Source organism: Drosophila tropicalis, unplaced genomic scaffold (assembly GCF_018151085.1).
Source record: "Drosophila tropicalis isolate 14030-0801.00 unplaced genomic scaffold, ASM1815108v1 contig_593, whole genome shotgun sequence".
Classification (NCBI taxonomy): domain Eukaryota; kingdom Metazoa; phylum Arthropoda; class Insecta; order Diptera; family Drosophilidae; genus Drosophila; species Drosophila tropicalis.
In genome coordinates this window covers 1,045,163-1,059,246 of record NW_027173070.1, presented here as the reverse complement: position 1 = coordinate 1,059,246, position 14,084 = coordinate 1,045,163, and the positions used below count along the sequence as shown (strand labels likewise).

Below are 14,084 nucleotides of genomic sequence, written 5' to 3'. Positions count from 1 at the left end.
AATGTCTTGATCAATGGGCTCAAGCTAAGTGACAGTTGCAGGTCTACTGCGTTGGCAAATATGTAAAGGGCATTGAATAGTCGGCCTTGAATCGACTTGTTGTCTTCTCTCTCGTGTGTGCGTGCAATGTTATTGAACTGAACTTGACATTTTGCACTCGCCAAACGACGGAACAGAACAGAAGCCTGTTTTTGCAGGCATTCAAAGCTAGGAACACGGGGTCGAGCAAACCAGCCAGCATGCACGTAATAAAAAGGATAATACTCACACATACACACAGATATACACACGGTGACCCGACCCCAATTTAATCGGCGCGGGGCCAACAAGAGGCAGCTGCTGCTGCTGCTGCTACTGGCTCGGTCGGGTCGGTAGTCGGTGGTCGGTGGTCGGTGTCGGTCCTGTCGGCTGTTCTCATCCTCGTCACAACTCGAACCCGACGACGACGACGACACGAATAATAAAAGTAAATTTGATGTGGGGTGGCAGGCAGGCAGTAGGCTCAGCAAAAGGAAGGAAGAAAGGCAGGCAGGCAGCAGGCAGTCATCCAGCCATCCCGCCAGGATAAAAAGGACACGGCACAGCGTTTATAAAATTATTTCTGTTTTTTTTTCTCTCTTCTCCCTTTAAGAAGAAAATATTGAATATGCTTTCAAAAGGCATGCCATTAAGGCAAATGGCAAAAACGAGACATTGCATATCTCCCTGCTGCTGTTGCTGCTTCTGATAGTCAAGAAGGTTGCTTTCAGGTTTCAGTTTAAAGCTCATTTGGCTTTGGCTTATTGAATTTCAAATCTTTGTGGAAATTCGATTTGATGGGGGGAGAATCATAAATTACGTCTGTTCCTCAATCTTATTAACACATTTTTATGTACAAGAAGTTATCATCTGTTTGCAGAGGTGGAGCCAAAGGTCAAGAGAATGTGCGGGAGGCAGAGGGAAACTAACCACTGCTTTGTGTATGAGGTCAGCTGACAAAGTTGACATTTAAATTGCCAATGGACTTCGGTTTGGTGTTGGTACTGGGGATATTCCTGGTGCCCCGGGGGCGAATGGACTTAAAGCTAAATTACATTTTAGGCACACTGTGTTGAGATTTTAATTAGATGTAATGTCAGCATAATGAGTTTCATGTCATATAGCCTTAGGAGGGCTGACAAAACGATGATGATGATGATGATGACTATGATGATGACGATCAACTAAAATTGGGAGGGTGACGATTCTGATGGCTGAGAATAAGCCTAAGATTAGAGGTGAGGATTTGCAATTTATTATTTAGGCGAACCTTAACAATTTTACATATACATTAATTGCTTGACGTGGCATTTTCAAAGTAAAAGAAAGTGTAAAGGTCTTAGATTAAATAAGAATGGAGAGTTTTAAATATTAAATATCCTTTGATTGTTCTTCAAAAGGATAACATTTTAATGCATAAAGATGACCACGTCGGGGTCACCAGAGCAGCAAAGGATTACCCACTGAAAGTGTGAAGTCTTTTAATTGCTAAACATTCTTTCATTCATACTTTTTACTATAAATGAAGTGAAATTTGAAATGTTAAACATATCTACTCACAATGATGTTAACGTCGGGGTCACCATCAAAATGAATGAGATGCTTTGATTATTTAACCAATATTTTGAGTCGTTTAATTCTTCTGGTTTATCTAGGATTATAACCCAGACCATAAATACCGCAATTTCTTTTCATAATTTATGTTTCTTTATGAGATACTTAACATAAAGTCGTCAGCTTTAGGAAAGGTTTCTTCTTTGAATTTTTTTTTTGTTAGCATCTTCCCGCATTTCGTTTGGCAATCTTGTAGTCGTTAACTTTGGCCTGCTCATTAGCAGCCTAGTCGCTTGCTTCGTCGGGCACACAAGGATCAGCCGAAGACTTTGTTCCAGATCCTAGGGGTCCTACTCACTGCTTGCTACCTCATACAATTAAATGACACAAAAACGGATTAGGGCTTAGCCAACAATGCGTAAGTGATGAGGGCGGCGGTCGCTTGGCCACTTTATGGCATTTATGGCAGAGGCATTAAAATAATTTTTATGAAAATTAACTCAACTAAAAATAAGGCAAAAGGATAAACATGCTGCAGGGGCTTTGCTTCCCCTGCTCGTTGTGTGTGTGTGATAATTGTCGCCTGCCAAGGAGGGAGTAAGCATCCTGGATTGTCCTCCAGGCTTGCTGGCTTGAACTTGGAAACTTGATTTTGCGGAAGAAGACAGGCAACACCAACAACGTGCAACATCTGGCGCTAAGTACAAACTGTGATACACACAGACATCTAGACGGACACCATGGATAGACAGACAGACAAACATACAAACAGAAGACAGACAAGCAGACCGAAAAGCAGATAGACCGACGAAAGGACGGGACATGTACATATACATACATATATGTACATAAGTGTGTCTGTATATGTATCCTGACCTGACTCGGAACCGCGTGGCTCCTCTTTAAGTTTCTGCTCGATGCGCGCGCAGTAGTGCTGCAAACGGCGCTGTATGCTATCCTGTGAGAAGAAGTCTGAGAAAAAGGAAGTTAGGCAAGAAATTAAGAAAGAAGCAAAGGAAGAACACACACACAGACACACACACATAAAAAGTAAGAAAAAACTACATGCGAAAAATTGAAAGCGCCGTTTTACGATGGCCCGCAAAAAAACTTTAAGAAGTCGTTGTGGCAAGGGGCAAGGAGCATGGGGTAAGGAGTGGGTACAAGGAAAAGGGAGCGAAGTAGCGGTGGCTATGGAGGATGTTTGTATGTATGTGTGTGTGTGTGTGTGTGGCAGTGGCAGGGCAGCGTGAGAACATTTTCAATGCAGGATATTTTAGCGGCTGCTCATCAAGAGTTGAACACACCCTGGTGGGAAGTTTGCTACCCTATCAGACCCGCACACAGAAACACACACATACACACACACTCACACAGAGTTGTTGTAGCCGATGACTACTTATGAAATTTCCCCATATTCTGAAAACTTCCGTGTTGCTCGTCTATTCTCTCGGTCTCTCTCTCTCCATTTCTCTGATTCTCTTTCTCTGAATGCACATGCGCTGCGAGAGAGAAAAAATACTGGTCTATATTTGCCGTTGCCTTAGGTGTTGTTGTTGCTGTTGTTGCTTGAAGTGCACTTCACTGGCTGGGTAAATATGTATAGCTCTTTTTCTCTTCTCTTACTCTTTCTCCTCTCTGTGTACTTTTTTTTTGTTGGTTGGGTTGAGCTCCTTTTATGCCACGCTGGTCTCCGTCGGCACGGTCGTGTGGTTGGAGTTGGGGTTGGGGTAGGGGTTGGGGGTGTTATGTATTTTTTACAAGTGTTTAGTCAAATTCGTATGGCATTTTTTTTCTTCTCGTTATTCGTTCTTATTCGGTGCTCCCTTAGCTTTGTGTATATGGATGTTGATTCTGTGTGTGTGTTGGTAGGGGGTTTGGAGGATGGGGGCCCTAAAGAATGAGTAAAAGTAGTCACAGGGGGCCAGAGCGAGGCGTTTTGTTTACAAACGTGAGGTAAAAAGTTTAACTGAGAAAGGCGGAGAGAAACATTTTAGATGGGAATTGATTTTCAGTGTGACGAAATGCGGCGGCGGTGTAGATAAAAGGCCTTCTTTCCCCCCCACACCCCTTTCCATCACTGGAAAATGGCGCCCAACCAGGAATGAGAAAAGTTACACGGAAAACGAGATGAGGGAGCCTACAATAAAATGAAAGCTTAGTTCATATGACTTAAAGGTTATTTGGTAATTGTAGAGATGGTATATGATAGTTAGCATTGTGTAAAGATCTTTTCGTGTTTGGAGTTAATGTCTGATCAAATATTGTCGGCATCTTTTAGAGTTTTTCAAGTGTTCTTCAGCACTCTAATACCGAGTGATTCACTGAAAAAAAAATTATTTTGGGTTGATCAACTTCCGATAATGGAGGCTCCATGAAACGCATGTCGCCTAGCAGTGTTTAGTGTCATATTATCGTTTTGAGAGTAGGAAACTTCCTAAATTTCCCTTTTAATTTAACTAGGTACAAGGTATACAAAGGTCGACGTTATATCTTATTTCACACGATTCCCTATACTTAATATTCAATCCCCCTTTTTTGAAACAGCAGGATCTTTTGCTTGAATGGTATTTGAAGTGCATGTTTAAGTGCATTTTCTATTTCTTTGTTTTTTTTTTTTACCAGCTGATTGCCCTAATATCACACTCTCCAATTATGTTCCACTTCACCATAAAAAACGTTTTCCCTGTCTCACATTCTTCTTCAGGTTTTTTTCGTCTGTAAAGATCTCTCTTTCTCTATCAACCACATCCTTGGCATATTTGAAAACGATCTTAATAACATTTGCAGACATCAGGCAACAGATGATTGACAATAAGGTCGCCGCACACAAACCGCAAGACAAATTTAAATAACTGTGTTCCTCGGCGAGACAAAAAACCAAGAAAGAAGAAAGGTTGCAAAGGTTCGTCTCAGGCCATCAAAAAGAGTTGTTATCCTTAAGCAAGAGAAGCAAAACGAAAAAACAGATGATTGTCGAAACCAAAACAAAAGCAAAAAAACCAGAGAAAACAGCTGTCGAGAGCTGCAAGGTGCAAAAAAACAACCAAAAAAGCAGTAAACCAACCAAGCATGGACTAGTGCCAAGACAACGGAGAGGAAGGATGATGGCTCAACATTAAACAGAAGCAGGAGCAATAATAAGCTGAGTTGTATGTGTATTTCCTTGAGTCTCACTGTGTGTGTGTGTTTGTGTCCCACCCGATGATTAGTATTGTTGAGGAGGACCAAGCCAAAGATCGTGGTCGTCAGGTAGCCAGCAACCTGCATGAATTCTTCTTCACCATTCTTCGATTTCCCCTCATTTGTTTCACTGAATGCTTGCCGCCAGCCTGTTGAGCAGCTGTCGTTAATGAGCCCTCACATGGAACCTACTACAACTCGTAGGGTTGCTCAGCTCAGCTCTTATTTTTCTTTTTTTTTTTTCCTGGTTGTATTGTGTTTTCTGTTTAGCAAGTAAATGCAATCTCCGCTTACAGCATATCTAATCTTTATTGACGGTTTTCCATTCTTCGTTTTGGATTTCTATCTCTCTCCGTCTCTCTGTCTATCTCTATTTCTATTTGTCAAACAAACAATTTCCAGTTTTCTACATTTTTCCACAAAAGCTGATAAATAAATGGTTTAGCTGGTTTTGGTTATGGATGTTGAGTGCCACAGCACACCGCAGGTTGTCCTGCAGGTACTTCTAGCCGACTCTGATCCTCCTTAACGACAGCTGGAAATGCAGGTTTTTCATTTTTCACTTGAACTCTGTTGTAATTTCGATCGCCCTGAATAATGACGAATGATGTGTGTTTTAGTGATAAAATAGATTTTATGTTCCCATTTAGTTACACAAAGAACTAATAATAGTTTTGATGTAGAATTTCTGAAAATCTGAAGCCTTTAATCATATTTCACCCCATTTCATGGGAAATTAAACTAACTTAGAGGGGAAACTCAGTTTTTGCGTTAATTTCCTTGTTGATTAGCACCCCAAAAAACACCACCAAAACCAACCCAATCTCTGATGCCAAACAACAACTGTTGTTCTCACCCCATTTTTACCAAAAAATTGTCTCGCTGGGCATAAAATGTGATTTTAATCACTTTCCGTTGTATTCCCAGTGGCTCTGTCAGGCCTATCCTCCAACCCAAAAGCTCAGATAACTTCATGTCTTCGAGAAGTTTGCAATTTTTTGTTAGGGTTTCTTTTTCGCTTGATTTTATTATTTTTGTGTGCGAAAATAATTTCATTTAAATATCCTCACACACATAAACTTTGCCTGTGTGTCCTGATGCCTCTGCATGTTAATGTAATTTTTATGCTGATTGCAAATTTCCACATTTCCGGGCACACACACAACGATGACGACGGTTGTTCACTTCTTTGTCAAAGCATTAAAGACCCTCCATGATTATGATGTTTACTCGGTTCAGTTCAGCTGACGATGTCGCTAGGCTCGCTCGGGACCCGGGACATGGGTGTCCAACTGGTTTTTTGGTCGGCTTTTGTTTTATATTTTAACCGCCGGCTTTTGTTTACGTCGTCACGTTACGTTTTAATCAGCGGCATTAATTTAATTTAATTTGATTTAATAATACATACTCAGCCCCTGGCATGTGAATGTTTTATGCCGTACTCCTCCTTGATGCTGCCGCACTAAGTACGTCTAAGTGGTTAGTCCGAATCCCGTGTGATCTATTGTTTTCTTTCGGGGAAATGAGTGCTAGGCTTTTGTCTACTTTTATTGTGGCGCTTGCTCATTAAAAACAACAGTGCAACCGTAATCTTTTGGGCCTGGTTAATAGGACGTTCTCGTCCATTAAGAATGCCAGCAACTCAAGTGGCCAAATGAGAGCCTACCATGATAATAAGTAATGGGTCAGGGGTATGGCCAGGCTATTTTCCATTGAAACTGAAAAAAATCTGCTGATTTTTAAAATGAAAGCGACAGGTGAGACGAAATGGACGCTTTAATTACAGCAAATTTTAATTGAATTCAACAAAATGAGATGCCAAGTTATTTGAGTGTAATTCGCAAGCAAAGAAAGAGCTCATTAGTAAAACACATTACGTACTTTAGAGTAGACATTTTCTTGGAAAAAATAAAACCATGAGCAAAATGGACCCTGAGTTAAAGATGATCTTCCGAACAAAAAGGCTTTATACTAATAAATCAGTAGAAAATTATAGCAGGTTACAAACAATTAGTGATTGAATCTTTACTTAAAGGTTACAACTTCATTTAGGCGTTACTTTCTGAACCACATTTGAAGAGTTCTCATGCGTTTCACTTTCTTTTGCAGCTGCAAAATGCCATACATCAGAGCCTCTGCAGTGGGTGGACAACCTGGCACATAGATGTCAACCGGAATGATGCGGTCACAGCCACGAACAACAGAGTACGAGTAATGATAGTATCCTCCGCCATTGGCACAACTTCCCATGGAGATGACCCAACGAGGCTCGGGCATTTGATCATAGATCTTGCGCAATGCTGGAGCCATTTTGTTGGTCAATGTACCTGCCACAATGATCACATCCGTTTGACGTGGCGAGGCACGAAAGACGACACCGAAGCGATCCATATCATAGCGGGGTGCTGCAATATGCATCATTTCGACAGCACAACAAGCCAGACCAAAGGTCATGGGCCACAACGAGCCCTTGCGCCCCCCAGTTGATAAGGTCGTCCAATCTGGCCACCGTCCATTCTCCCCATGTTCGCTGATCCCGGCCAAAGGGACTATAGCCTTGCTTGGGCGGATCCTTACACAAACCATCATAGACTGGCATCGTTTTTTGCTCTCGTTTGGGTATAAAATTTGCTAAAATTCCGGAACCATTGTTGGGCAGTAATAGCTTCAGTTTAGTTGCAAACGAACAACGCAGCATTGTTACTCTTTCTCTGTGATGGGAACAGTTTATTAGGTTTTGAAAAGTTGGTTTATGTAGTCTTACTTTTTCTATTGGCAAGTTATAAATGTTGAATGACAATCAGGGAATAACTATCGATTTGATGTAAAGGGAAAAGGTAATTTGATTGGACTACCAAATTATCAAGTGATCTGGTATTTGACAAGTTTCTGCCTTTACTTTCAAAAAATTGAAGTAACAAATTCTTCTTTTAGCGTCTTCTGGTTTCTCTTACTAAAATAAAAAGGACGTTAATGGCTAACTATTATAGCTGATCGCTTTAAAATTGCTGAATTTTATGATAATAGCCATCTTGATTCTTGATTTTATTTACAAATAATACCAAAGTGCTCAAGTTACGTCTTAATTCTACATATCAGTTGGATCGGTTAAGCATATGGTTTATGGAGAAAAGAGATTTTTTATGCACAAGTCCATAAAACTAACGCACAAGTGAATAAACACTACATAACATAAGTTCTAATGTTAGTCGAGTTTAGCTGGGACTAATTTTAACGAGCAACAGCGACAAAATATTTAAAAGTACTAAACACACACACACACACACATGAGAATATAACGGGTAGCCAGTAGTTAAAGTCACGAGCCAGACATTGGGAACGACTGCGACAAAAACGTAGACGGCGACATTTACAGGTGGTCGGACTTGCATAGTCGTCTAATGAATTTTATAGCCAGGAAATTATTATGGCATCGATGGGCCAAACAAGACCAGACCAGACCAGAACAGAGCAGGGCAGAACAGAGTAGACCGAAAGCCGACCAAGGCCAGGCCAAAGCACTCTACGTCGCTCCTGCAAATAGTAGTAATTTTGGGGGAAGACCAAAGCTGGGACCGTGACAACAGGCAACAGGGGAGTGAAAGGGAATCGGACCCCGTCGTCGTTGCTGTGTATAGTCGCTGTGAAAAGTTTTGCCCCTGGTGGAAGGAGTTGAAATTGGCAATTAACAAACCATTGAATCCAATAAACAGGATTTTAACATTTTGAACAAACACAGTAAGCCAGAAAGAGACAAAGTTACTGAGTTGGAGAGAGATAGATACACACATATACATATGCGTATGTATGTATATGTATGTGTATATAGAAAGAGACAGTCAAAAGGTAGCAAAATGCGGCACGTAATGGCGCCAGGGTAAAGTAGGCAGACGGAGGAGAGGAGAACGCAGGACAGGACATAGGATTGCCGATTGCCGACTGTCGACTGTCGACATCGTCATCCTCGTGTTTGTTTATATGCCATTTTTGATTATTTCTATGTCCTTGTATGTGTAGCTGTGTGTGACATGTGTGTGTATGTGTGTGTATGTGTGTGTGTATGTGTGTTTGTATGGATAAGTGTATTGGTTTCCGAGGCTCGTCAATGTTGTTGTAATTGAAACCTTTGAAGTGTGTTGCCAAAGTGCTTCTCTGCTGCTGCTTTGCAGTTTCGAAATTTAAATCAAAATGGAAAATTCGTTTAAATTATTTTCAAAGAGCTAAATTTCTAATTTCTAATAGAGAGAGATGCTATCCAAATGAACTTTTGCGTTGTAATTTTAATTGGAAAACCCATTTAAGTTTTATTCAGAAAGAGAGATAGAGAGAAAGAGAACAAAATGTGTGATAAGTTGTTACAAATTTTGTAAGGGGAAAAGAAGGTGACAACCTTTTAAAAACTAAGCATTATCAAAAGAACTTTAAGATTATGTTTAAGTCCCTTTAACATGAAAGAGAGAGAGTGAGTGTCAGGGTCTTAAAATACATTACATTAAATTCCTTTTTCAAGCAATATTTATATAATCCGATTCTTCATCTGTGTATATGTATGAATATATTTTCCTTTTCTACCTCAGCTTGTTGTCATCTGTTTGTCTTGTAACAGTCAGCGGCACTCAGCAGACAAAACGCTGACAAGATTTCAAGTGATTTTTGGTAAAAGGCAATGGCAATGGCATAGAGAGACAACATTGTCGCTCAAAAGAACACCTCAGAAAGAAAGACTAAGCTCAGGTGGCAATATGTTTGGGCCATGTTGCCGCCTTCTCTCTTTGCTCCTGGTGTCACATTTAATTCAATTGCTGCTGCTGCTGCAGCAAGGAAAAGACGGAGAGTACGAAGAAAAGAGGAAAGATGGCAACAATTGCAAAAAAATTGAGACGAGGAAAATGTTCGAGTGTTGAGAGGCAAACAAAAGCGCAAGTGATAGCAGTAAGAGCATCTGCTATGGCCTGGCATACGTAGGCGTGGCCATAAGGGATATGTCACACAAGGCACACAGGATATCAAAGCGTGACAGAAACAGCCATTAAAAAGGGAGTGAAAGAGAGAGATAAAGGGAGATGGGGTAGATGAAGCAGATGAAATTCACGCACTTTGCAAAGTTTTCAGCTAACCAACAATGGCGATGGCAATTTCTATTTCTAGTATTTAATATCGTGTCACGCTAACATCTCTGGATTATTCACGCATTTGAGCAAATTTGAATTGACAACGCATTTCCGCATCGCTGATGAGAAAGAAGATGCCGCTACTGCCAGGCGGCATATCCTCAATTCCAGTTGAATTTTTCTTCTTCCCTTTTTGTATATTTGTGTGTACATACATACATACGCTGCGGAAATGTCAGGGAAATGCATGGAAAATACTTTTATAGATGAATACTTCTTAAAGTGACAGCTGGCAGAAGGAGCACAGAGGTGGGGCGCATAGGATGATGAGCATAACAAGAAGAAGGATAAAAGTGAGTTAGAGAGATAAAGTAGAGATTTCTACAAATTTTTTTGGCCACAACAACTAATAGAGAGAGCTGCCAGCTGCCAGCTGCTTGCTATCTCTTTCTTGTCTGTCTGCCATCAATTGCCATAAAATATTTAAAATGATTTGAATCTGGCCAACACGCCTCTCTCTTCACTTCCCACACCCCCCACAACATCCCATTCCATGGTCGTTTTCACATGCGACATAACATGTTGAATATTTAATGTGAATTTTTGCCAAACATTTTCAGTTTTCCTTGTTATACCCTTGCAAAAAGGGTATATTAATTTTGGTCAGAAGTGTGCAACGCATAGAACGAAGCATCTCCGACCATACAAAGTATATATATTCTTGATCAGCACGACGAGACGAGTTCAACTAGCCATGTCCGTCCGTCCGTCTGGATCAACGCAAACTCCTCCTAGACCGTAAGAGCTACAGAGCTGAAATTTTGCACGTAGGCTTGTATATACTGCAGGCGTTGTATATCTCGGATTCAGCCGGATCGGACCACTATATCATATAGCTCCCATACAAACCCCAAAGTCACGAACAGTGACTTTTCTCAATAACTTCGTTATTTTCTATGCTATTATCGTGAAACTTAATATTAGAGAGTTTACTACGCCTATAAGCGACTATGCCAAATTTGATCAAGATCGGGTGACTATATCATATAGATCCCATACAAACGGCCAAGTCACGAACAGTGACTTTCTCAATAACTTCGTTATTTTCTGAGCTATTGTCGTGAAACTTAATATTAGAGAGTTTACTACGCCTATAAGCGACTATGCAAAATTTGATCAAGATCGGGTGACTATATAATATAGCTCCCATACAAACGGCCAAGTCACGAACAGTGACTTTCTCAATACCTTCGTTATTTTCTGAGCTATTGTCGTGAAACTTAATATTAGAGAGTTTACTACGCCTATAAGCGACTATGCCAAATTTGATCAAGATCAGGTGACTATATCATATAGCTCCCATACAAACGGCCAAGTCACGAACAGTGACTTTCTCAATAACTTCGTTATTTTCTGAGCTATTGTCGTGAAACTTAATATTAGAGAGTTTACTACGCCTATAAGCGACTATGCCAAATTTGATCAAGATCAGGTGACTATATCATATAGCTCCCATAGGAACGATCGGTCGAAAACAGTGACTTTTGTAAATAACTTCGTTACTTTTAACGCGATTGCTTTTAAATTAAATATTTCTTAATTTAATATATATGTTAATGACTGTGCCGAATTTGATAAAGATCGGGTGACTATATCATATAGCTCCCATAGGAACGATCGGTGGAAAAGAGTCAATATCTTCGTTATTTCCTATGATTGTAGGCCTTTCTTTCTCAAGCTTAAGCCTTTTTAGATAAAACGTTCTTCCACATTGATGGCTAATAGGTAAGGATAGAGTTACCAAAAAAGTTGCAAGGGTATACAAACTTTGACGCGGTCGAAGTTAGCCCCGGCCCTCTGGTTTTTTTTTGCGCTTGCTGTTCGAGCTAGCGCATATATATTTTAAAGCATACTTTTCAGCGTTCAGAGGTGAGCATTTAAAATGGCAGCAAATCTGCAGATTCAATGAGTGCAAAACGAATGAGCGAAATGAATGATGTGGGCGGATAGAGAAAGAGAGAGGGGGAGAGATACCTATGAATGCCAGACGGTGCCAGGCAGCTGACTTTTGGCCTCCACTGTAGACACAGTCATGTGTGAAAGACAACGAAAGGCATGTGCCTCGTTTATTCTCTGACTTCTACTACTCCCCGCCTACTGCTCGCACCTTACGTCCTCTGCCAATCTCTTCCTGCTACACACATAAACACACACACATCAATTTTTTTTCTTTCCATTTTTTTCCTGTATGTCTTCTCATCCTTGTTGTCTGCTCGTTTTAATTTCTTTTTCCATTTTTGCCAGCTACATATTTTCACACTTTATCGTTCAGCCTACTTCTCTGCTCCATCGCCTGCTCCTTGTTCTCCTCCTTTCGTTTGGTTTGTTTGTTTGCTTGTGTTTGTGTGTGTGTGCTTGTTTGTTTGTTTGCTTCAACTCTCTGTCTGTCAAATGAATTATTTGCATAGTTTTGGGCGCATCAGCTTTTGGGGAAAATTGCATCGTTTCCATCATAGGATGATGTGCAGACTAAGCACGGATTTCCATCATCATTCGTCCCAGCATGTAAATATTTATTTGATGCCCGAATAAGTTTTAAATACCTCTCCAACGTCCAACTAATCTCTATGCAACATGGCTAATCGGTATGGCCAATGCGTTTTAGAAGTGACCTAAGTGAGTTGAAAGCCGCTGCAATTGGGGGATTTCCCAAAAGAGTATTGAAAAAATATTCATTGTCGAGGGTTGCTCCCATACAAATTGCAACAGATGTTGCCTCGACCGGAAAGAGAGAGAGAGAGGTGATGTAAATTTTTGCCATCACAACATGTTAATTTCAATTAAGCGACTTTAATGAAATATATATTTCAATATTTTATGAGTCTGCAGAAATACAGAAAGTGCGTGACCGAAATCGTTAATTGTCACTTCCAGTGAAAGCATTTCGTTATTACCATCATTACGGTAAACCGATTAAGTATATGTTGACTTTATCCATTAACTATTTCATGATATAATCTGATAAAATGGAGTATCTCTGTATAAACCAAATTATATTTCAGTTAATTTGTATTCATCAAAAAATGTTAAAACTTTTTACATATTTTGTAGTTTATATTTATTATTGAACCCATCTGTCGGTTCTGTCTCAAAAATAGAGGTTTTTGATATTGGATGCAAAGTTTTGAAAACGATTCACAAAGTTTATAGACGGACCTTTTGACCGTCTATATATATAGAATCTAGGGTTGCTGAAAGCTCCTTGAAAGAGTTGAAAGACTTTCCTAGCATTTATTCGTATTCAATGCAGATTTCAATGGCATTAAAGTCCAACCTCGATAGCGTTCTGCCTTGCATTTAGTCTTCAATTGAAGTTGAAGTCTTTTATGCACATGATGCCATTTAGTGGAGCGAAAATAAAATAAAAAACGCTAATCAAAGCCGACTCCTACATGCTGCAGCACTTGAAACTTGGTCATCGAGGAAATAATCGTAAAGGTTTAGAATAAAGCCGACCAAACTGGAATAGCGATTCAGGGTGAGACCGAGACCGAGACCGAGACCTTGCCCTTAGACGCCACTTGACGCGAGTGTCCAGTGCCAACTATTTTGCGCCAACTTGATTAAAAACATTGCATTCTGGCAATGAACCGGACACCAGCGAAGCAACGGAGAACCAAGTCTAAATTGAAGGACCAAAATGGAAAACTAAATGACTTTCATTTAGCGATGATGATGTTTTGGGTAGAAGAACCATTCCACGGAAACGACGAACTATACCCGATTTGAACGAGCAGCCAGAAAACTTTTCAGATAGACATTTTCGAAACGGCAAACTTTTCATCATTCTAGTTTTTTTTTAGTTCTCCCAGTTAGTTCTTTACGTGCTTGCTTTTGTTTTTGCCTTTGATTTTTGTTTTCCATTTGTGCTTTTCATTTTTATCAGCAGTTTCAGAGTAAAAACAGTCGGCCGGAAGTTTAGGCTGCTCCCTGGGTTGAGGGTTTTGGTTTGGTTTGGTTATTTCATACTGTGGTTAGGCCATTTAGAATGGGCCAGGGAAGTCAGGGCGAGTAGGAGTTCTGTGCTGGAAGTGGAAGTGAAGTTGCACAATTTATGATGTATGCCGCAAAAACAATAAGCGAGGGAAAGGGTGAACAGGGTGCTGGGTGCTTGAGGGGGAGGTCGTTCAGTAGTCGCGGTTTGAGAAGGTCGACAAG

The 14,084-nt window shown here is 40.4% G+C and overlaps 2 protein-coding genes across 3 annotated transcripts in view; both read right to left on the bottom strand.

Moving 5' to 3' along the window:
* The window catches only part of jing (AE binding protein 2 jing), a 152,177-nt gene that overhangs the window by 45,395 nt on the left and 92,698 nt on the right, over nt 1-14,084 (bottom strand). The gene's annotated exons all lie outside the window — the stretch shown is intronic.
* LOC137577455 (NADH-quinone oxidoreductase subunit B 2-like) lies at nt 6,756-7,646 on the bottom strand. The gene is given in 3 exon segments (XM_068290933.1): nt 6,756-7,233; nt 7,235-7,466; nt 7,520-7,646. Coding segments are annotated over 2 exon segments (642 nt in total). The 5' UTR covers nt 7,454-7,466; nt 7,520-7,646; the 3' UTR covers nt 6,756-6,810.